Source organism: Ciconia boyciana, chromosome 5 (genome assembly GCF_034638445.1).
Source record: "Ciconia boyciana chromosome 5, ASM3463844v1, whole genome shotgun sequence".
Classification (NCBI taxonomy): domain Eukaryota; kingdom Metazoa; phylum Chordata; class Aves; order Ciconiiformes; family Ciconiidae; genus Ciconia; species Ciconia boyciana.
In genome coordinates this window covers 120,823-143,819 of record NC_132938.1, presented here as the reverse complement: position 1 = coordinate 143,819, position 22,997 = coordinate 120,823, and the positions used below count along the sequence as shown (strand labels likewise).

At 55.5% G+C, this 22,997-nt stretch overlaps 2 protein-coding genes across 5 annotated transcripts; one reads left to right on the top strand and one right to left on the bottom strand.

Moving 5' to 3' along the window:
* Positions 1–28: 28 nt before the first annotated feature.
* Positions 29–11,639, bottom strand: AUP1 (AUP1 lipid droplet regulating VLDL assembly factor). 4 transcript variants are annotated; one of them, XM_072863271.1, is made up of 12 exons: positions 11,478–11,639; positions 10,915–11,052; positions 10,226–10,376; positions 9,101–9,288; positions 8,940–9,012; positions 5,841–5,914; positions 4,882–4,948; positions 4,189–4,294; positions 3,703–3,849; positions 3,358–3,521; positions 3,060–3,148; positions 29–168 (listed from the first exon to the last, which is right to left on the bottom strand). In XM_072863271.1, exons 1-12 carry the CDS (start codon positions 11,525–11,527, stop codon positions 120–122), a joined length of 1,296 nt encoding a protein of 431 aa, XP_072719372.1. In that variant the 5' UTR covers positions 11,528–11,639; the 3' UTR covers positions 29–119. The 4 variants fall into 4 exon arrangements, with proteins under 4 accessions (XP_072719372.1, XP_072719371.1, XP_072719373.1 ...); XM_072863270.1 differs by having other exon boundaries at positions 10,915–11,091; positions 11,478–11,618; XM_072863272.1 differs by lacking the exon at positions 4,882–4,948 and having other exon boundaries at positions 5,846–5,914; positions 10,915–11,091; positions 11,478–11,619.
* A 268-nt stretch (positions 11,640–11,907) lies between these two features.
* HTRA2 (HtrA serine peptidase 2) lies at positions 11,908–21,230 on the top strand. The gene is given in 9 exon segments (XM_072863275.1): positions 11,908–12,075; positions 12,078–12,312; positions 14,237–14,441; positions 14,512–14,706; positions 14,980–15,012; positions 15,465–15,573; positions 16,432–16,501; positions 20,447–20,542; positions 20,854–21,230. Coding segments are annotated over 9 exon segments (1,233 nt in total). The 5' UTR covers positions 11,908–11,951; the 3' UTR covers positions 21,020–21,230.
* The last annotated feature ends 1,767 nt before the right edge of the window (positions 21,231–22,997 follow it).

Genomic DNA, 22,997 nt, shown 5'->3' with positions numbered 1-22,997 from the left:
CCGGTGCCCGCAGAGCCGAGCCGCGCCAGACGCTGCCGCCGTTTATTTCCGCCGCCAGGGGGCGGCCCGGCCCGGCCGCGCAGGGCACAGGCGCTTCCGGGCCCGCCCCGCCGCGCCGCTCAGGGGCTGCCGCCGGCCCGCGCCGCGCCGTGCTTCTCGGCGAACCTCCTGCGGGAGAAAGCGCCGTCAGGCCCGGCCGGGAGCGGGAGCCGGCCCCGGCCCCCCGCCGGCCCCGGCCCCCCGGCTCTGCCGCCGGCCCCGCGCGCCCGGGGCTCTGCCGCCGGCGGACGCTGGCCGGGATCGCCCGACGCCGCCTCCGCGGAACGCGCCCGGAACCTCCATCTGAGCGTCGCCCAGGGAGGGGAAGGGGCGGGCAGGGAGGAGAGAACCCCGACGGGCCGGGGCAGGGCCCGGTGCGGGGAGAGGGCTGGGCCGGGCAGCTGCGGTGACCCCCACAACCCTGCCCCGCATCCGCAGCTGGGCCGGGTCGCTCCCCAGACCAGGCGCTCGCTCGAGGCGGACGCTGTTGTCATGTCGAGCCTCTTAGACTCTACGTCTAAGAAAGCTCAGGTGGACCCAGCGGGCAGAGTCCGCTGTTCCAGGAAAGCCACGAGGCGAAAGAAAGCCACTGTTAGGGACGAGCCCAGCAGAGCGTTAACCGAGCGTGGGCTGAGTCGGACCGAGCTGCGAGAGCCTGCTGGAGGCTGCCAGCGGCAGCTCTGGGTCCCAAACAGGTCACTGCCTGGCTTTCGGGACGGAGGTTTCCCAGTCAAGGTTTCCCGACACGACGGTTCTCTCTGCCAGCAGAGCCCCAGCCGTTCAACGTTCAACACGTCCAGGCGTGGTACCGGCCTGCGTCTCAAATGGTCTAGCTGGGTAAGCTAAAAAGCACATGGGAAGTGGTGCGCACTGCTGGTAAAAAGCTATAAATGTCCCCAAGCGCGGGACCACGAAAGCTAAGCCTTACGCCTCGGTCTGGATGAGACACATATGCACAACACTCCAGGCCCCAGAGGCAAGAAAAGGTGCCAGACCACAGACAGACTCCACCTGGGAGAACGGAGAGGTGACGCTGGGAGACCACCAGACTCCTGCGACCACCACCCTGAACCGACAGCCACCCAGCTTCTGCCACGTCCTGCCTGTGCTGCCATTAAACCCTGGTTAGCTGGGGAACAAACTGTCCCGAGAAAGCAAAATCCTCCCCCGAGAACAGCCGCGTCTCACTGTGAATCGGCAGTACTTTCAGCAGCCTGGGCAGAGGGCTACATGAAAATAAAGCATTCAGCAAGCCTTGAGCTGCGAACCTTTTCTGAGCTTGAAGTGGCTGAGTGACAGGGGTTGCTGCTGTCACTCAGAACTTGAGACAGACATGTACCTGCTCTCGAGTCTAGGACAGTAAGGAAGGCCCTTCTTTACTCCAAAGAAAGATGAGGAGCACAATTGTCTTTCCGAATCCCACTGGAATCCCTTCCTCTCAGAGAAGCATAGAGATCACTACTCTATAGCCAGAAGTCAGAAGAGCCTCAGAAAAGGGACATAAAAGATCGGCACGCAGGAGAGCAACAAAGTCAGATGGCGTATCCACAGGAAAGGATTTCCACCCCCTTTTCTTTGCTGTTGAACAGATCATGCCCGGTGGATTCAGCGAGAGCCCTCAGCCATCTCTGTGCTCATGTTAAAAGGTCTGGGGGACAGGTCTGAAGTCTAACATTCTCTATGCCACAGGACTATTCTGAGAGGCAATTCCTCTAAACTGAAATGATCTTTCAGAAAACCAGACCTGTTTAAATTAAATTCTTGGTGACTAAGAGCTACCCGGAGTCACCTAGGGCTAGCCCTTTAGAAACTGGCACTTAGAATTTGTCTAGCTTCAACTTCCAACCATGGGAATTTCCTAGACTTTCAATGGCAGGGAGAAGCTGATGCAGTGGCAAAAAGCCACAGGATCTCAAAGGTTTAACTGATCCCTGAGCCTCTGCAATCTTCTCCCGACTCTCCCGGAGTGCTCTGGAGCAACGCCCGAGCAGGGCACCAGATGGGTTCTCCCCTTCACAGCAAGACCCTACAGAGTGGAGACCCGATCTTGCAGCAAGCAGGCCTCTTGTCACTCTGGGCTGAGCCAAACGCTCCGTTATCTCTACCGTCTTCTACAGCATCTTCTAAGGAGTCAGCCAGGCACCAAGAAGCCATCATGTCTGCTGGAAGCTTATTCCACTGATCAATCAATTTCCTTTTCAGAAACAACTACCCCATTACCTGTGTAAAGTCTGTCTGCCTACAACTTCTAACCATTAGTTACTATTCTGCTTCTCTCTGCTAGATAAAACAGCTTTTCAGAACCTGGTTCCTTCACCCAAAATTATGTATAGTGTGTCATCTCATTTACAGTAAGTTCCCCTCCAACAGACTTAACTTCCCCTCCAAACGCATTCTGAATTTTCTCTATCTTTTCTAAAAAACGAGCCAGACACCAGAACTGGACACTTGTTCCAACATTTGCCTCATCAAAACCATGCACAGAGGTCAAACTCGCTCCCTGCTCTCCGTTATTCTCCGCTTACACTGAGGAAGATTAATTGCACTGTCCCTGTTGCCAAACAGCAAACTTCTTCCTAAAATGAGTGTTCCACAGCATCAATACTAATTTCAAAGAAATCTATAGTCCCACAATGACTTCTATCAGTCAAATCCATTACACCAAAGAACCGAATGAGGTTTCTTTGCTAAGCCCTATTCCTCAGCAGCTGTGTTTCTGGCAAACAGCTTCTATCCCACCTAGTCCCCAAAACTAGAAGCCGAGTGGCAATTCAGGAGACAGAGTGCTTCCCAGGAATGACAAGGGGCTGCACGCTTGGAAGAGGCGAAGCAGGCAAACGTCTGCCTCCTCTCTCCTTCAGCCATGGTTCACTGCCTCAGCCCCGCTGTCTTGGGCCAGAGGAGAGGAACGGGAGGACACAAGACAAAGCAAGGGCTGACCCTTGCTTGGGGCGTATCTGGGTACTGCTGGGGATGGGGTCTTGGGACTCTGACAGGGTGAAGTGTGGGGGGACTCTCACCTCCTGGCATAGTCGTACAATGCTCGTTTCCGCTCCTGCAAGGACAGATGCCGCTCCACAGAGGACCTCGCAAATTGCTTTGTAGCTGGCTGGAACAGAAAGCACAAGAGCCATCAGGAGATAGTCAAACAGAGCCAGGAGTCCTCCTTAGTGGTTCTGCAAGGACCCGGCACGCCAATTTGGCCTCCCGTTTAAAATGCTCCGTTCCCCTGACATCATGGCTAGTCCTGAACACAGGCCATCATGCTCTGGCTGAGAGCCATCAGACCAGAGGAGACAACACAACCACCAAGAGTACCTTGGAAGAAGGCACAGCTACGGAGCCCTGGATGCCAGAAGCAGCTGCAGCCTGGGAGGTAGACGGGGCAGGCAGGTCAGTACCAGCCTCCTTACTTTCAGGGAAGAAGGGCACTCTCCCCTCCAGCAAGTTGGCAATGGTGGTATCCACACAGTTGGTTTGGGCTGTAGGGACAAAGAGGATCGGTTAGAGAGGGAGCTGCTACATCAGGACACTCACATCCTTGCTGCCATTGTGCTCCACAGTGCAGCAGGGACCAGGTTTCTGCTTTCAGGTATCACAGAGACTTGGCATGGAAAGGGACCCTGCGTATTAGCAGGGGCTAATACCCTGGGCATCGCTTACCCAGGTCTATCCTGATGACCTCCAGAGGCACATGAGGCAGCACCTCCTTGACCCGCTGAGCCATTGCCGTGATCCGCACATCCTCAGGAGCAACACCAGTCAGGCTGGAAGGCATCCTGGGCCTGGCTGCCAGGGGCTGGCTTGAGGCTGCAAGAGAAAGAACAGTGGGCACAAGAAGGTGGCCTAAAGGTGCACGGCCTTCAAGCTGCAACAGCTCCACTTTCTCTGGTACGAACTAGTGTGATAACAAAGGCAGACCTCCTGCGCACCGCCACCAAGTCTGTGCTCAGGAGTGGTGGTCCTCTCCCTGCCAGCTAGCTACAACCCCCAGCCTAGAGCACAGAGGCAGCCCCTGCTCCCCAGGAGGACGTCGAACATGCCTTCTCCTCTCCCTCCACCACGAGTAACCAAGAGCAGACTGAAGCCTCCCCAAAGGCAAAGCCTAAGTGGCAGTTCCATAGTCAGGACACTACCCAGGACACCTACCTGGGGCAAAGGGGAGAAGCGATGTGTGTCTCAGCCTCTTCATGTGTTCAGTTTTATCTGCTGCAGTGAGCCGTGTGGATACCACACCCAGCTCCATGGCCAAGGCCTGCAGAAATGTAGAGAAGAGTCACATGTACTCGACACACAACACACATGACCCAGGCATTCCCATCTTGCAGGGGAGCGTATCCCCTGCAAGAGTGTACAGGCCTGCGTGGAGCCACGGCGAGGGGAAGAGGACTGGGAACTGATTTCTCCAGGGCCTCAGTGATGCATTTCAGTGTTGCATGGAGCACATGAAGGACCAGGAGTAGGCAATATCATCCTGCCAAAACAGGCTGACAGGGAGATACATGATCTTTGGCACAGGAGCTACGAAGTACCCAGCACATAAGGGAAAGGTGGAGAAACAATTGCTTTATTTGATTTGTGGCACTATGAAAAGGGAGTGAAAGGTTTGAAATAGATTGGGAGAGCCTTGATAATCGGCAGAAAGGATAAATGGGGGGTAGCAAACAGGCCACGGAAAACCTGAATAATTATAAGGGGCAATAAATACAGGCCAGAGTCCCCATCACACAAATACACCCATCCAGAAACGCCCTTTGCAACTCTGCTTGCACCCCACTCTCCTCTGTGACCATCCCAAATCGCAGCAGTCCTACACATCCCTCTCCCACGTCATCCTCCTACCTCCTGAACTCGGAGCGCAAAATCCTCACTCAGTTCTTCAGCTCGTCTGGGGACAGACGGCATCCACCTGAATGGGGACAACAGCACTGGGCTGACTGCTTCAAGGGCTGCTGGAGGAGCCAGCCCCATGTGGGATCAATGGTGCTATCCCCACCTCAGCTCTCCCTGTTCACCCCAAATCTCTCCCCAGAAGACAGTGTCAAACCTCAACACTAGCTTGCAAAATTAAGGGCAAGGCGTGGCTTAGAACACAAAACTAGCTCATTGGATCTTTATTAGCACTCAAGCGTAACTTGTGAAGTATCTCCCAATTAAGTTCCCAGAAGGGCCCCAAATGAGGACACACTGCCATTTACATGAGAGTAGAGAACAGATCAGCAAGACTCAAGCCAGATACAGCCAGGGAAAGATACAGCACAAGACTTTTCTTTGCTTAAATACCCAGACCCCTAAACTTGACTCTAAGCCCCTTCTGCCGCCTATGGACCCTTATTACACCAATGCTACTCAGCCAGTCTGGGCTCACCTGGGCCCTAGACAGGTGTCTGAACCACCTCTGCAATTCACAAGGGATTGCAGGGAAGAGACAGACACTAGAGGACTCAGCTGCCTGCAGGGAATCACCCATGGGACCTGAGCAACCCTGGGGTGAATTACAGCAGAGCAGCTAGCTTCAAAAATACACCTGGCAAACTCGACATAAAAGCCCTGAGAGACTCCTCTCCTTCACCAAATGAATGCAGGAACCAAGAGCCCTCTCGACTTCAGAAGCTGGTTGAAGCTGGTCCAGAAGATGAACCCGGCACGGACCAAATAATGCTGACCAAATCCATGCTGAGATACCACAATGAGGGTGCACATTAGTGCATACCAAAAAATCTCTTACTACAATGGCAAAAACGTCAGGCTCTCTGCCCACCCTAAACCCTGCCCCAAATGAAGAGAGAGAGAGATAGTACCTTACTTGATAAACTGTGAAGGGAACAAAGAAGGTCCAGAGCAGCTCTGTAATCCAGGAGGAGTCAGCCACACTCTGGGGAAGAGAGCACAATGAGATCATGGCCCACAAAACACGAGCTAGTCAGGTCACCATCAGGGAAGCAGGCGGACAGAACACAGCTAAGCCATGGCAGCAAGTAACAGATAGGCGGGCAGAGAGATGTGGAGGACTGGGAAAGAGGGAATGGCAAACCCAGTGCACAGTGAGGGCAAGCCCTGGGGCAGATTCACCTTCATTAGTCTTCACCAGGCAGAGCAAGAGAGTCAGAGTTTTCACTGCTCCGAGTCATCTTCTCCTCCCAGGACAGCAAGATTTTCCCTCAATATCCCCACATTCTCTAATAGACCGTGCCTTTAGAAAGGACCGAAAATTTCTGAAGACCTACTAACGCTTCCTGAGAATCGTGAACAATCCTCCCTTATTCTGATGGGAACAGCCCATGTAACGTCTCAACTCCCATAAGCTTTAACTCTTCATTTCCAAAGAGGCTGCACTGTGAAGTCTTAACCAATTCTTCTCTTTGAAGATAAATCATTAGAAGTAAGCTGTAATTTATCCTGTTTCTTCCTGTTTCTAAAAATTAGTAAATAACCTTTTCCCTAAGAAGTACTGCGATGTCTGCCAGAAGAAAGCACTGGAACAGGCGCTCCGAAGCGGTGGGCTCTCCATCCTTCTCAATGGGACACAGCCCCGAGCAGCTGGACCATACTCAGAAACCAGTCTGACTGCGAGCAGAAAGCTGAACTAAAGACCTCCAGAGATTCCCCGCAACCTGCGCTCTTCAATGATTCTAAAGAATTTGCTATTGAATGGATGCTGTTCCTAGGATTTTTGTAGTTGGTTACTTTTATCCTGCAGTGATCAAACTTTCCACAGGCTGGTGAGGACACCATCTCAAGATCTACAGCTCGCAATGGAGCTGCCTTGGCTTTTTTTTTTACACGACTTCATCCTCAAACAAAGCAGCATGGCTCCAAGACAGGCCTCGTGCCTGGTTTATTCCATGGCCTGGAAAGAGGTGCTATAAATGAGAAAAGCCCAGAAACCACAGCCACCAAGGGTAACATAAAGAAGCCTCATCTCCTGGATAAACAGACCTAAGAAACCTAAAATCAAATGCCTTCTAGTGATGCCAATAGCCAGACTTCAGTTACGCTGCCTTGTGCCACAGAACAACACACTCCTTCAAGGTTCCAGCCAATTGGAGCTGGAGAAAATTCTTTCTTAAATGCAAATTTGGTGGTTTGCTCAGCCCAGTGTCTGATAGGTATCACATAAGTGTCTAAGAAAGCTTTCTGCAAAGCACTGATCAAACCATTCAAAGTATCACATTTCCAGTCCTCAGAAGCTTCTGATGGTTTAAAATTACATAAGAAATCCACTAGGATTTACTTAGCCAATGTGCATGAAGGGCAAAAAATCCTGCTCGACCTCTGAAGGTAAACATTTGAGCCAAGTGACTATAACCAGCATCTTCAAACAGATCTGCAGTTATGGGCATGCTGCTGTTCCTAACATTCATGTAGGAAAGGATGCACAGACAAATATACAACTTGTCACATCTCACAGAATTTCTCAGAGGAGCCAAAACCATAAAAAGATAAGATATTCATTATAAACAGTCCAGAATGGGACAGCTATTCCACTTCTCTGCAGTAGTCATTTGAAAATTTAAAGTACCCTCACTGTTAGAAAACTGCATCTTAATCCAAAACTGAACTTGTGCAGTACCAACATTTAGTCTCAGCACCTGCAAAGACTGCTACTGTGTGCTTCGTCAGAAAAAAAAAAAAGAAAAAAAATTTCTCCACTCTTAAGCCTCTTCTCCAACGTGCAAGCAGCTACCCACAACAATCTCTCAATCTCTCTGCCTTTTCTCCGATAAGCTGATTAAGCTGAGCCCCTTTAAGTGTTGCTTTCTGGGTTCTGCATCACGCTTATGGCCTCCTTGAGCTCTCTCTACTACTGCCCCACTTTCTTGGCAGTGGGGTTACCAAAGCTTCACATAATATTTTATCAGTTTTCACCATTGCACACATGCAGCTAACACTGTGTTCCTCACCCTGCCAGATATTCCTCTTGTTACGCACCCACAGACCACATTAGACTTACAAGTAACAGCCGTTCACTGGCAGCTATCAGTACTCCACTGGATCACAAGCAATAATTTAGCTTCTTCATTATTCACTAGTCTGAACTTTACCAGCAGGAATCTCAATATCATCATCTGCAGCACCAATAAAAGCACTAAATAGCACTGGCAAAGAACTAATCCCTAACAGAACCTCACTTTAAAAATACCTGCATGCTGATGTTTTAGTATGGGCAGCGATGTTTTGTGACCTGCTGGTAAGTGGCTTTAAATCTATCCACTGTGTCCTACTACCTTAAAAAGAAGGACAATAGAGAATCAACTAAAATGTCTGACATATAAAAATGTAAGTGTCTTTTAAACAAGTAGATTCATAAATCGTATCAAGAAATAAGAAATTCAGCAAAATCTCACTCTGTAAATAAACTGAGAACAGTTTTATTGCAATCTATCTAGCAGTGCTAGAATTATCATCGTGAACTTTGCCACTTTTCTGAAGCTAATGTTGCATCATGTTACATATCTGCATTTGGGAGGCATGAGTTCTAGAACCTAATCCAGAGAGCCTTGCCTAACCTTTGGCACATCAGCCACTCTCCAAGGTGGCTGGAGCTATTCTTTCAAAGCACTTTAAAAGAAGGGAGATGGGACACAGAGGAGATGGGACACAGTGATGCTATGGTCATGGAAGCCAGATGGCACACGGTTAGACAGCTGAACCACTAAAACATTTATCTAAATTGCCAGTGTAACTAAAAGAGTATTGACTTAGCAGAAGTTCCCTGGGAAAGGCACTTGAAAAACAGAAGCGTTAGCACTGAGGAGCTAGTCCTTGGGGCGATAGGACACAAGGCCAGGCTGCACTACCCACGGGCTTCAAAGCAGAAGCAGAATTAACAGCATCACCAAGACCCTCGCACAGTGCGCTCCTCCACAACTCCTCCTTGCCCTACGTCCCTGACTCACCACAGTGATCAAAGGCCTCTGAACTTGTAGGGCAACTGGCTGTACCACATCCAAGATTGAGAACGGCCAAGAGCTGAAAAGGAAGAATTCAGGAGTGAATGACCCCAAAGCTAAAACAAAGTGACGACAGCCCCGCTGCAGGACTATCCAATTCCTAGTACCTGAAGCAGAGCAAGCCGGCCCGGCCATTGGTGGCAGCCTCCTCCGGGAACAACAGCAGTGGTGGGTTTCCTCTGTGGGACGAATACACCTTCAGGGAATCCACCAGCTCTGCTCGGCTTCCTGTTACTCCCAGCTCCATAAATCCCCTTGACCAGCAGATGAAGCCAGGGGCACCGTTCAATGCAGGCTGCAAGGAAAATCACGAGTAAGGAAGAAATGCTGTCCTGTCCTCCCCTCAAGGCCTACTTTCCCAGATGACAGTGGGAGACAAAGTTCCTGCTCATCAGCAAAAATGCCTCTGGGGGCTTAGGGAGCAACCTGCACGCCAAAAGCACTAGTAGCAGAGAACATGTTACTGCCAGGCTTCAGTAACTGCTCTGGCCCCAATTCCCTAGGAAATTGATTCCTAATCTTCAGTTCAGACTGTACCCTGTCTGCCAGAGAAACGAACTCCCCCTCTGCCCTGGGTGACAACTGTGTTTCCCCATGTTCTCTCTAGTAGTTCCTGACACGCTTGGTAAAGGATACACTACTTCCAAGAGTTACTTTTCTCCAGATAAGGAGCAAATCTACTGCTGTTCAGGATATAGGACCAACCAACTCACCTCCAGGCACGTTTGGAGCCCGTTGATTCAGGAACTCCACACATAAGGAATTTCACAAGAGTACAGGGAAAGTTACACAACGACCAGCCCAGCACAACAACCCAAGCACCACCGCCCCGCCACGCAGCTCCCCTCAGCACTCCTCTGCAGCGCAGCTGGCTGTCCACACACACAGAAGTGGCACCCAATGCTATGGGAAAACCCCACAACCAACCCTGCTTCTGACACCACCTATTTGAAAGGCCAGAAGAAGATACAGATGCTAGGATTTGCCCACTCTCTCTCAATAAAATCCACACCCACTTTTACATTTCCTGTTCCTCCTCGCCTGTTTTATTTTTTCATGCAGAGCCTAAAGTGTGACCACAGAAAAAAAACTCAAGGCTTGTGCAATACTGGGTTAATAAATAAGAACTGAAGAGGATCATGGCAAAACCTAAATTCTGAAAGAGCTCTCTGTGCACTTCTCTTGGAGAGAGGTACTTCCAGACCCGTTGTGCTCAGCTCCAGGTTACTCACCGTATTACATGAGGTCAGAAGGTTGATGACATTGTGATCAAATTGTGTCACGTGGTTGGCGATATACACCCTCACATTGACATCACGAAGCTGGGGATCACTTTGTCGCACAAATAAGCCCAGCACTGAGCACATGACACGTACAATAAACCTGGGGGGGGAGAGTGGTTTTTTTTCAAGTTCTGCAGTCTGAGCCATCACTGGCTTACATATCCAACAAACAGAACAGAGACCTGGGAATTCATGTGACTTGCAAAAGAACACTGGTACAAAAAGGAAATGATATGACAGACGTCTGGGACAGGAATTGTTGGGGGGCTGCAGTTGGGGCTGAAGGCTGCCTGCAGAGCTGTAGCTGCAGCATGAAGTATGGGCCAGCAAGCCTCACACAGAATTTCCTAGCAGGATACCCGGCTGACCCAGGTGTTTCAGATCAGTCCTTGAGCACTCAAGAGGCAATTGCCAGCTTTGGTCTTGGCAGAGAAGGCACCTTCATGGGTCCTGGGGACAGAGAGCCCCAAAAGCACAGCTCCCCGTAAACCTCTGCATGAACCAAGCCTGCATGGCTAAGGACCCCAAATGGGTGAGGGCAGTCGTCGTGCCCCATGCTGCCCCACAGCAGTGCCTGCACATCCCCCCCCAGGCAACAGCAGGAGCTCGGCGCCCTGGGGAGAGCCAGGCTCACGCACCGTCGCAGCACGCTGTCAGGCAGGGCGCAGCTGATGAGAAAGACGTGTACACCAATGAAGAGGCGCAGGACGAGCAGGCAGAGCCCCACGGGTGCGTAGAGCAGCAGGGCCAGAAGCAGGAACCCATCGGTCGGAAATCTGTAGGGCCAAAGAGCGGCACAGACAGCCTGACCATGGCTGGGACACACATCGGATGGTTGGACCCTCAGCTGCCCGCCCCAGCCCTCCCCGGGGACCACCCTGTGACCCCTGCTCCACGAAACCTGCCGGGCCTCCCCAACGCGATACCCAGCCCATCCCGAGCCTCCCCGCGGGCCTCCCAGGCACACCCTGGACCCCCACCGGTCCCCCCACAGGACACCCCGACCTTCCCCACGGAGCTCCCGTGGGATACCCCTTCCCCCAGTGGGCCCCCGGGGCCTCCCCCCAGGGACACCCCAGCTTCCTGCGTGGGCCTCCCACGGGACACCCCGAGCCCCCGGGCCTGCCCCGGGACCCCGCGGCCCACCCCCACCAAACACGGAGAGGGCCACGCGCGCCCCCGAGGCCGCCGCAGCTCTCACCGGTGCGAGTCGAAGAGCCGCTCGGGGCCCGGGGCCGCAGGAGGCTCCATCCCCGCCGCACCCGGTGCCTCAGGAGCGCCCGACACCCGCCGCCATCTTCCCCCGCGGCCGCCCGCCTGGCCCGCGCGGGGCAGCCTGGGAGGCGCGGCGGCTTCCCGGCGTGCACCGCGCCGCCCCCCGCCCCCCTGCTTCCTCCTTCTTGCCCTCCCGGGACGGCCGGCGAGGCAGGGAGGGCGGTTGGCGGCTCTGGCGGGCACGGCGAGCTGCTCTCGCCCCGGAGCCTCCCTGACCTCCCCCGTCGGCGGCCGGGCTACAGCTACAGGCGCGCCCCGCGGCGGGACTACAGCTCCCAGCATGCCCCGCGGCGGACTACAGCTTCCGGCAGACCCCCGCTTCAGGACTACGCCTCCCGGCGGGCCTGGCGGGGCGGGACTTCAGCTCCCAGCGCGCCCCGCAGGCGGGCGCCCGAGCAGCATGGCGGCGCTGGCGCGGTGGGCGCGGGTCCCGCTGCGGCCGGGCGCGGCGCGTTGGTGCCGGGCGCTGTGCGGGGCCGCCGACGCCCCGCTGCCTCCCCCTCCCCCCCCTCCGCCCCCTCCCCCTCCGCCGGGGGCCGGGCGCTGGCGGCGGCGCTGGGCGCCGGGGCGGCGGCGCTGGTGCTGCTGTGGGCCCGGGAGGGCGAGGGCCGCCGGCCCGCGCTGCCCGCGCTGCGCGCCGCCGTGCCCGCCCCGCCCGCCCCGCCGCCGCCGCCCGCCTCGCCCCGCGCCGCCTTCAACTTCATCGCCGACGTGGTGGAGAAGACGGCGCCCGCGCTGGTCTACGTGGAGATCGTGGGCAGGTACCGGCACCGGCGCCGGGCGGCCGCCCCCGGCCCGGCCCGCAGCCCGCGCGGAGCCAGCTTCCCCGCAACCCGACGGGGCAGTTTCCCTCTCCCGTCCTGCTCCTCCGAGAGGGGCCTGGCCCCGTCCTCCCCGCACGCCCAGGGAGGGATCCCCCGCCCTCCCCGGCTGCACGGCCCCCCTCTCCCAGCCTCCCCGCGCAGCGCAGCCCCCCCGCCCCGGCCGTCTCGTGTCCCAGCAGCCTGAACAGGGCACGGCACCCGGGTGGGGTCCCACGAGCGCCGCGGGAGGGAGGGATCCGTCCGGTCGCGCCGCTGCCCGCCGGCGTGCGGTCGCCCTTCGCCGCAGGGACGCGCCGCTGCCGCGCCGCCGCCTTCCTGTCCTCCAGGCCCGCTCCGGCAAAGCTGCCTTCTGGGCAGCGGCCCCGGGCTGTCCTGCGGCGCAGGATTACTCTGTCCCGGGAGCAGAACTTCGCACAATGTTCTTGCCAGCCTGTGTCTCCAGCCTGTCGAGGCACCTCTGAATAGTAGCTCTGCCCTTCAGCTTGTTGACTGCTCCCTCCAGTGTGGTGTCACCTGCGGGCTTGCTGAGAGCGTGCAGTGTCCCGTCCTCCGGTTCACGAACGTGAAAGGTGTTAAATGGCGTTGGCCCTCCTCTCGGTTCCTGAGGGGTGGTGTTAGTAGCTGACCACCAGCTGGACCTGAACCTTGGTGGTCCAGCCAGTTTTCCATTCACCTTATCTGCTTATCAGCCTGCATGTCACCTGCGTGGCTAGAAGGGTACCACGGGACACCATGCTGAAAACCTTCTTAAGGTAATCAATATCCGCTGCTCACCCCTTGCTGCACAGCCACTCATCTGTTCACAGAAGCCAGCCAGGCTGGTCGAGCATGATTTGCTGTTGGTAAGGCTGGGCTGGCTGCTCTCAGTCCCTTTCTTCTGTGCTGCGTACCAGGAAGTGTTTCTGGGAGCGTTTGCTCCATAACTTTCCCAGAGACAGGAGTGAAGCTGGCTGACCTGCAGTTTTCAGGACCCTTTTTCTTGGCAATCTCGCAGGCTGGTGTGACGTTTGCCTTTTTCCAGCCATCAGGAGCCCCCCTGTACCACTGTGATATTTGAGCCCTCACAGGGACATGAGCCATACCCCTCGTGTGTATCCTGTCTGGTGCCATGGACTTGTGCGTGTCCAGTTGGCTTCAGCGATCCCTCCCTTGATCTTCTTCTGCGTAATGCTGTATTCCCACAGACTCTGCCTCTGGGCACAGGGACTTGGGAGGCCCAAGGAAGAAGGCAAAAAGGCACCGATCACCTCAGCCCTTTCTGTGTCTTGTGTCACTAGGCCCCTTGCCTCACTCAGCACCAGGCCTTTCCGCAGAGGTCAGGGTGATTGATGTCCCCCGTGGGGACCAGGGCCTGCAATCGTGAGTCTTCCTCTAGCTGTCTGAAGAAGATGTACCCATCGCCTCCCAAGTGGTTATTACCTGCTCTGAGGCAAGGCTCTGTCTGTTCAGGCTACTTCTTTGTGCAGATCGCAACCCCTTCTACTTACCTCCTTGCCGCTCTTTCCCAAAGAGCCTGCGCCATCCATTGCAGCTCTCCACTCACGTAAGCTTCCCACCGTGCCTCTGTAGTCCCAGCGGGATTGTACCTTTGCAGTTGTGCGCAGACTCCTGATTCTTCCTGCTTGTTCCCCTGTTGCGTGCGTGTTTGTGTGGACTCTTAGGATGTGGACCTTTCACGGGGAAGTGAAGGAGCCTCCCCCATTGTGCTGTTGCACAGACATCCTCACTATCCCCCGCTTCTTCCCAGGCCTACCAGCCTGGGCCACCCAATCTGCCTGGCCCCTGCCTGCCCCACCCCAGAGTCCCCACCAGTCCCCTCAGGGTCCTTGCCACCCCTCCCTGACCTGTGCCCACCTTGCAGGCATCCCTTTTCAGGCCGTGATGTGCCCATCTCCAACGGCTCGGGTTTCCTGGTGTCTCCGGATGGGCTCATTGTGACCAACGCTCACGTGGTGGCAAACCGGCGGCGCGTGCGGGTGAAGCTGGCCAGCGGCGAGCAGTACGATGCTGTGGTGCAGGACGTGGACCAGGTTGCAGACATCGCTACCATCAAGATCAAGCCTAAGGTGTGCATCGCAGTTGTGGAGGCGCTCCCTTCATTCCCTCCCATCTGCTCGCTGACCTCCTCTCTTCCAGCACCCACTGCCCACCCTGCCCCTTGGGCGCTCCTCCGAGGTGCGGCAGGGAGAGTTCGTGGTGGCCATGGGCAGCCCGTTCGCCCTACAGAACACCATCACCTCCGGCATCGTCAGCTCTGCCCAGCGGGGCAGCCGGGAGCTGGGCCTGACCACCTCTGACATGGAGTACATCCAGACCGATGCTGCTATCGATGTAAGGGGAGCTTGCAGTGCGCAGCGGGTTGGCACCTCATCCCGGTTGCCCTCTTTGGGGAGGGGGGAGCTGGGGAAGGGCTGTGGGTGCTGTGAGGTCAGAGGAGGCTGGACACAGAGCACTGGGAGACGAAGGGATTCTGGCCATAACCCGGGTGCTGGCTGCGTTTCTCGGCCTGACCCCGTTCTCTGGACTCTGCCTCCCTGCCGCGGGTCCTGCTGTGTGAGGATGTCACTTTCTTGGCCTGTTTAACTGCTCTCTCCTCTGCTGCAGTTTGGGAACTCCGGGGGACCCCTCGTCAACTTGGTGAGTTCTCCTGCTTGCACCCTAGCTGGCTGGGGCAGAGAGGTGCCACGTGCCCTCCGGTCTGTGCCCCCTGGGGCGCGGTGGCCCTCAGTGGGAGCGCTAGGTGGGAGGGACTGTGCATGCACCAGGTCCCTTGTGAGGCGGAGCAGGGGATGGGAGTCCTGTTCAGCATTTGTTTCGGGGAGCCTGAGCCAATGGGACTCTGGTGTGGCAGAGCCAAGCCCTACGCTGGTGAGGCTGGCGTGGCTGATGCTGGCAGGGCAGAGGGAGGGGCTGCGTGGGCTGCGGCCCATGGGACCGGTCCCTGCCTAGCCTCAGCAGGGTTGGGCAGGCTGCAGAAGAAATAGGCTGGGAAGGGATGGGCACGCAGGGAGGACTCCAGGCTTGCATGGTAGTTTCCCTCCTCTCCACAACGATGCAGGCTGGATAGCACAGTACCCTTTCCCCTGTAGGATGGCGAAGTGATTGGGGTGAACACTATGAAGGTGACATCAGGCATCTCTTTTGCCATCCCCTCAGACCAGCTGCGGAAGTTCCTGCAAAAGGAGGAGCAGCGCAAAAGTGAGTTGGGTGCCTCCCTGCTCGGGTACTGGGGGAAGGAGGCCAGAAGGAGGAGGACGAAAGAGGGAAGCTCTGGCACAGCTGGGCTCTGGGCCCTTCTTCTGAGAAAAGGGCAAGCAGAGCAGGAGAAAGAGTCTTTGGGGGCAAGAAGGTTCTCCCATCTGGCATGAAACTCCCCTCTGCCATGAGAAAGCTGTGCTGCTACTTCCTTGCCCACAGGGGCCTAACAGACTGCAAGGAGGATGCTGCTGTGCATCTGCTGCAGGAAGATACTTTTAAAGTGTCCCAAGTAGCTTGCACTTAAGTCCCCAGGAGTAGGTGAGGATTTGATTTTTTTGTTGTTGTTGTTGTTCATTGCTACTTTTCAGTAGATCTCAGCATATGGGAAAATTGGTGGACCATTATTTGGTGTTCAAAAAAGGGAAGGGATGACTTGGAAACTGGGGGCTACTTAGCCCTGTGTGTACTAATGGAAATGCAGGTGCAGGATTCAGCTGTATCGTAAAGGACAGGTAGTTAATTTAGTCCTGTAGAACATTGCCTCTTTTTGTTCCTTTGTGTTTGTGATTATTTAATGCAGACTCTTGCTTTCTGGTTCTCATGTTGACACCGTGGAGTGATATTCTCAGCCAAAAAAGATGACAAATCAAACTAGGAAAGCAAAGTATGCAATACCTATAGAGCTCTAACTGGTAAATGGAACTTAAATAAGCTGTCGGTAGGGAATCAGAATGACTCCCTCTGCATGGTGTCTGCCCTGAGGTGTGTAGGCTTTGTGACTTGGCTGGCTCAGCCCAGTACTATTTTGAGTGCATGTCTGTTTTAAGCCTTGTCATTTGATGTCCTTTCCTTCAACAGGCTCTTGGTTTGGCAATACAGAGACAAAGCGCCGTTACATAGGGGTGATGATGCTGACTCTTACACCCAGGTATGTGTTCTAAGGTCTGGGGACCAACGGACCGGTCTTGTTGGGGCATGCTGACTGTGTGACGCGATCTTCCAAACTGAGTGCGCCTGTTTTTTGGGAGGATTGTCTTCACATCTTAAGCATTTACTCTCACATCTCTTTGTGCTTGTCTTGTGTTTAGACTCTAGGCTGTGTCAGAGGTAAATTAGAAGCTTGCAAGTTTCTACACTTGTGGCAGAATCTGCAAGCAGATAAAAAGTCCTAGATCAGTCTATAATTGTCATTGAGGGGAATTTGATAAAGAGCTCTTGCAACACAGCATGAATGAAAAGCCACCAGAAACATTGTGTAATTAATAGATATGCAACGTGCCAACTGAAAGTTGTGATGGAACAGTTGGGCAAGTTGTACTCTCTGGGAGGAGGGAATCTACCAGGTGAATTGCTGTGGTGCAGAAACAGTTCTAGAATATGGAACTTTCAGAATAAGAAATGGCAAGTTTGCCTGCGGTAGTCGACTGAGGGAGGAGGTAAACAGGAAGGGGAGCAGGCTGTGTTGGCACACACAGCGTGGCTGCCGCCCAGAGGGTGGTGCGAGGCTGCTGGGTTTCAGGAGGAAGGCTGGGTGCTGCCTCTGGAAAGGAGTCATCATGGTGCTGACCAGTACAGCACTGGCGAGTGGGGAGAGGAGGACTTCTCGTGGGTCTGAGACTCTTCACCCTCATGGCTGTGACTTGGGAAGGGCATTGTGTTACCTCTGCATCTCAAGGAACGCTCTGGTCAGCAAAGAGGATTGCAGACAGACAACCTGCTTGGGTCTGATAGAAGGATCACCTGCTGCCCTTGCTTCAGCTGGTCCCCGAGACATGCCTGAGGCCTTGGCAGCTGACCAAGCACCCTGAGGCAGGTGCCCTGTGGCAGATGTGCCCTGCTGAGGGCTGGACAGCCCTGGTCAGGCCTGCACAGAGCTCCGCTCAGGGCTGTGAGCCCTGGGAGGGAGTTGCTGCAGGAACTATACCTGATTGTCTATCAGCGGCCTTCTAGATGCAGCAAGTGCATGTGTTAGGATTGTGCTGGACCTGCACTCTCACCTCTGAGAGCAGTTCTCCGGTTCAAGGACAGAGTCCCTTGCTCTGGTTCCTTGGCTCTTGCAGCCATCTTTCAAGAGACTTTTAACTGACTCTTGGGGCTCAGCGTATTAGTGGGGCTGGTGGCTGGAGTGTCCTTGGCAGAAACACCTTTCAGGGCTGTGCTCTGCCCTTGCTAAAGCTCTTGTGGCTCTTGTGTGTTGGTTGAGTTTGCAGGCTGCCTGCACCTCTGGACACCACGAGCGGTCTCTGGGGTTCCTGCCTGGGACACAAATGGAGGAGCAGACGCTCTGTGCCTCGTGAGACTGGCGGCAGTGGGGTGGGTGGGGGAACACTGTCAGCATTGCTGGCATGCCCAGTAGATGGTGCTGGTACTCGGCAAAACCGGTGGGATGTGGGAGCCCAACCTCCTCCTGCTTCACTGGATAGGCATACAGGACGCAGTCTGTCAGGGAAGAAGCGTGAAACGCTTAGGACATGGCTCCTGGGAAGCGGGTCCAGCTTCAGCACAGCCAGTGACCAGTCTGGCAGCTGGTCCTGGAAAATCTGCAGTCATCTTACAGCATGGAGTAAGTAGGGACTGAGCAAAGGACTTTGAAAACAGCAAAGGAAAGAGACACTGATTACTGGGGACAGGTTCTACATGAAACTGCTGCTGGGGTGTGTTGCTGGTCGGGGTGTTACTAGAGGGACGTCCAAAACATGGGTTGGTTCTTCATGCAATGTGTGATAGAACTTGCTGGTGTTGTAGGGTTCAAAAGAGCAACTAGAAAGCTTTACAGAAGAAAAACATTACTGGCTTGCAAATGCAAAGATGCAGCATTACAGCTCAGGAGAGCTAAACCAGGCAGCTGGCGGCCATAGGCATCTGGGGAACTATCTCATCTGCAGCTGGCATTGTCGGTGATAGGGTGGTGAGGAAGATGGACCCCTCATCTGGCTGACCTGTGGACTGCGTCTGGCTGGGATGGAGTCCTTTTCTTCATAGCAGCCCATGGTGTGCTGTGTGTTAGATCTGGGACCAAAACTGTTGGTAACACACAGATGTTTCAGCTGCTGCTGACCAGTGCTTACGCGGTGTCAAGGCCTGCCCTGTTTCTCACTTGGCACCCCCAGGGAGGAGGCTGGGAGGGGACACAGCTGGGACTGCTGACCTGAACTGACCATGCCGTATGACGTCGTGCTCAGCAATAAAACTGGGGGGAGTTTTTCCAAGGCAGCCATTGCTCGGGGGTTGGCTGGGCATCAGTCTGCTGGTGGGAGGTGGTCAGTGAGTGCCTTTGCATCGCTTGCTTCTTTTTTTTCTTTTCTTTTTCTCTTTTCTTTTTTTCCTTTTTTTCCTTTTTTTTTCTCTTTTCTTTTTTTCCTTTTTTTCCTTTTTTTTTCTCTTTTCTTTTTTTCCTTTTTCTCTTTTCTCTTTTCTTTTTTTCCTTTTTCTCTTTTCTCTTTTCTTTTTTTCCTTTTTCTTTTTCTTTTTCCACCTGTTAAACTATCTTTATCTAGACTCCGAGGTTTTCTTGCTTTTGCCCTTCAAATTCTTTCCCCCATCCTGCTGGGGGAGTGACCAAGCAACTAGGTGGGGACCTGCCAGCCGGGGTCAACAACCCACCACAACTGGGTGCAGCCATTCTTAGTGCTATGTAGCTTAAAATCACGCATTTACTATGTTAATAGAGAGACCTGCTTAAGGGCATGTGTTGTTCAGCTTTAGTGACTGAGGTGAAGAAGCAGACTTGACTTAGTAAATGTGCAGACCACATCAAATCGGTAGTTCTATCAGTAGTGCCCAGTGACAGGACAAGAGGCAACGGGCACAAACTGAAACACGTGAGATTCCATCTGAACACAAGAAATCACATTTTTACTGTGAGGAGGATGGTCAAAGCCTGGCATAGGTTGTCTGGGGAGGTTGGAGAGTCTCCAACCTTGGAGATACTCAAAACCTGACCAGACACAGTCCTGGACAACCTGCTCTGACTGAGCCTGCTTGAGCAGCGGGGTTGGGCTAGGTGATCTCAAGAGACCCCTTCCAACCTTAACCATGCTGTGATCCTGTGAAATCAAGAAGGGATGGCAGCTTGCAAAGGTCTGTGAAAAAGTACAGTAGAGTTCAGCAGAACCAGTGCGAAGTGAGGAGCCATAACTGACTGACAGGTACCTGATAAGGAACAAGGAGCTGGGCAGAGAGACCGTGAGAATTTCTGGGGCTGCAGCAGATCAGAGCTGATGCACAGTGTTTGAGGGAAGATGCTGTTTACAAGATGCATGGTCCCTGCACTCTGGTGAGATCCAGCTGGAGCACTGTGTCCAGTTCTGGATGCTTTCAGGAGGGGTGAGGAGCAGTTGGAGAGAGTCCAAAGAGGAGCAGTGAGAGGTGCAGAATCTAACCTAGGTTTAGAAAACCTAATCTGTGGGAAGATTGGAGGAACGACTCCAGAGGAGAGATGTAGGTATACCTCTGCTTGACACATCTGGCAAAAAGAGGGGGCATAGCTTTTGTTCTGTGTCCTACCTGCCGAAGGCAGAGAAGTGAAACTGCAGCAGGGAAGGGGTAGATCTGATACCAGGAAGGGCGGCCTGATGTGGGGCTGCTCAGACAGAGGAGGTGCATCACCAGCAGCTGTGATCCAGCTGGCAGCTGCTCTGGTAGCTTCTAGCTCTCCCTGGCACAGTTAGGACTTTTGTCCTCTAGTTTTTGACAGGAAGATGGTGTTTGGGTGCCCCTGGGGTTTGCAGCTGGTCGCTTGTGCTTAGTAGCATGCAGGGATGCGGGACGAGAGGTGCTGTGCCATGGTCTCCAAGCTTGTGCAGCTGTGGTGGGGTGGGAGCCCTGCTCTGCCTCCCAGCTCCTTACCATGATGCTGACTTTCACTCTGCAGCATCCTGGCTGAGCTGAAGCTGCGTGACCCCAGCTTCCCCGATGTCTCCTATGGAGTGCTAATCCACAAGGTGATCATTGGCTCCCCGGCCCATCAGTAAGTGCTGCCCTGTGCCTTGGGGGGTGGCATGGGAGAGCAGCTACGCAGGAGGGGATGTATTTAGCTCTGAGTGTTCTGCTCCAGAGCAGCAGGGCTTGGGCCCGGCAGCCGTCAGTCTGTAGCAGAAACCAACTGGTGACGCTTGTCCAGGCTTGGTGTCCTGTTGGCCAAGGTACCTGTGTGGCTGGAGGAATGCCCGGTGCAGCAGCCCAAGCCTCCTGTAGTGCCTGGCTCCCCTTGCTTCTGGGAAGGCGAAGCTGAGTGTCTGCTTCGCCCGCTGTGTGTTCCTGTCGTCATTCTCCCCACAGGGCAGGGATGAAGGCAGGTGACGTTGTGCTGGAGATCAACGGGCAGGCATCGCGCCGTGCAGAGGATGTGTACGAGGCAGTACGGACGCAGCAGAACCTGGCTTTGCTGGTGCGGCGTGGCTACGACACTTTGCTGGTGAGCGTGGTCCCCGAGGTCACGGAGTAGCGGTGCTGTTGTGCGGGCCACTGCGGGCGCTGGCTGGTGGTGCTGGCCGAGAGCCGAGGACACAGGACTGAGCCATGTCTGTGCCGGTCAGGGAGAGACTGAGAGCTTGCGAGGGACTGGAAGGGGCCAGGCAGAGGGGCCCGGCCGGGTGCTTGGGTGGACTCATGGTGCAACCATTCCCCTCTGTACTCAAATAAAGCACTTTTCTAGGGACCCCCCAGCGCTGTGTGGCCTCCTTCCCAAGGCAGTGGCAGTTGCCTAGAGGAGGCTGGGCTGTGTGGCACCCTACCCCTCTTGTCAGTCCCCACAGGAGTCCTTCCAGCTGGGGAGGAGCACACCAGCTGTGCCTCCAGGGATCTCCTCGCTGTTAGGGTAGAGGTGTCTTGCCACCCACTCGGCACCCGCACAGGCTGGGGTCTGACGCCTCCATCTGTAACACGTGGGCACCCATCAAGCCGTGGCTTGTGAGGCCACCTCCTCTGAAAGTGAGCGCGACCCTGGAGCTGCTCCGGGGTGGCTCTGCCTCGTGTGCCGGCTGAGCTGGTCCTTGGTAGCGCTTGCTGCTGTGGCTGTGCCCACGAGGCCAGAGGGATGTGGCGGATGTCTGTCTCGTCACATTGCTTCCACTGGGAGCATTGCAAACGCTCTAAGGTCTGCATCCACATCTGCACCCATGAAGCAGCTTTCCAGGTCACGGTGAAAGGGGTGTCGATGCCGGACTTTGAGATGGGCTGGGGCAGCATCTCGCTGGCCCTGATGTTCAGGAGGGCCAAAGGTGGGAGCCTGTGCCGGGGCTGGGGCTATGCGTGCCTTGTCGGTGCTGCCTGTCCCTCCCCCAGCCCGCTGTCCGTCTGTGCTGGAGCACTGCTCTCCCACGCACGCAGCCTGGCCCCTGGGGACCAGCCGGGCCCTCCCTGTGCTCTGCAGCTGGCAGCCAAGAGCCTGGCCGGCCCTTCTGGGAAGGAGCAGCTCCCGCTGTTCCTCGCCTTCCTGGAAGAGCCCCCGCTCCGCTCCGGCCCCTGCCAGAGGCTGCGGGCGGCAGGCAGCTCTGGGGGGAGGGCTGCCTTGAGGGGCCGCGTCCGGCCCTGCTCAGGCTGTGTCTGGCCCTGCTCTGGCGAGAGGAATGCGTGTGTCGAGCCAGGCCCTGCCCGTGACGGGGCTCCTGAGCCCTCGCCCCTGCCTGTTATTTTTAGGAGATGAAAGAAGCACAGTTCCTTGGGGGTGCTGTGGCGAAGGGCGGCTCCGAGCCGCTGCTCCCCCCGTGTGCTCCTCCCGCCCCGGAGAACAGGCCTCCTTTCAGGCGGCCCCGGCCTTGCCAGAAGAATTTGCTCCCCCAGCAAGGCCCAGCCGGCTGCTCGCAGGGGAAATAGCTGAGACGCCGGGCGGCGTTTCTCGCATAGCTGCTCAGGCAGCGCTGACCGCAGTGCTTTCCACTGCCTGGAGCCAGGGCCTGCCCCAGCCCAGCCGCTGGCTGCCCCTCTCCTCCTCCCCGGGCGCAGGGAGGAGCGGTCTGTCCCCCAGCGACGTGGAGGCGGCTGAAGCTTCCTCTCTGCGCTGCTCTGTGCTGCAGAGGGGACCAGAGTGTCCGGCTGGGGTGCGAGAGCTGCGGGAGCTGGGGTGTCCCTCCCTTTGCCCTCGTGTCACGTCCTTGTTCTCTGCCCCAAGTGTCTCAGCTCCTGGCTGTGCTGGGCTCTGCTCCCTCCGTGCCAGTCGAGGCAGCCCATCTCTGCTGCGAGACTGCAGTCCTCGTGGGTCACAGCCCCATGGTGGGATTTCTGCTCAATAACATTTGCATTGCATCTGGTCTGGGGGAACCAGCACTCCACCATGTCCCTGCTGCGCCAGGGTGGCCCCCCAGCGCAGTGCCGTGGGGCTGCTTCAGGCCACAGCAGCTACACTTGAGCGCCTGCTGGCCCTTTCCTCACCTGCGTGGGCTTCTCCCAGCAGGGCCGGTGCCATCTCTCTAGCCCAGCACTGG

Coding starts and splice junctions, on each gene's coding strand:
- AUP1 (XM_072863270.1), bottom strand. CDS start 11,527: ATGGAGCCTCCTGCGGCCCCGGGCCCCGAGCGGCTCTTCGACTCGCAC. Junction 11,092..11,477: donor CGGCTCTTCGACTCGCACCG/GTGAGAGCTGCG, acceptor TGTGTGTCCCAG/CCATGGTCAGGCTGTCTGTG. Junction 169..3,059: donor TTGTACGACTATGCCAGGAG/GTGAGAGTCCCC, acceptor TTTCTCCCGCAG/GAGGTTCGCCGAGAAGCACG.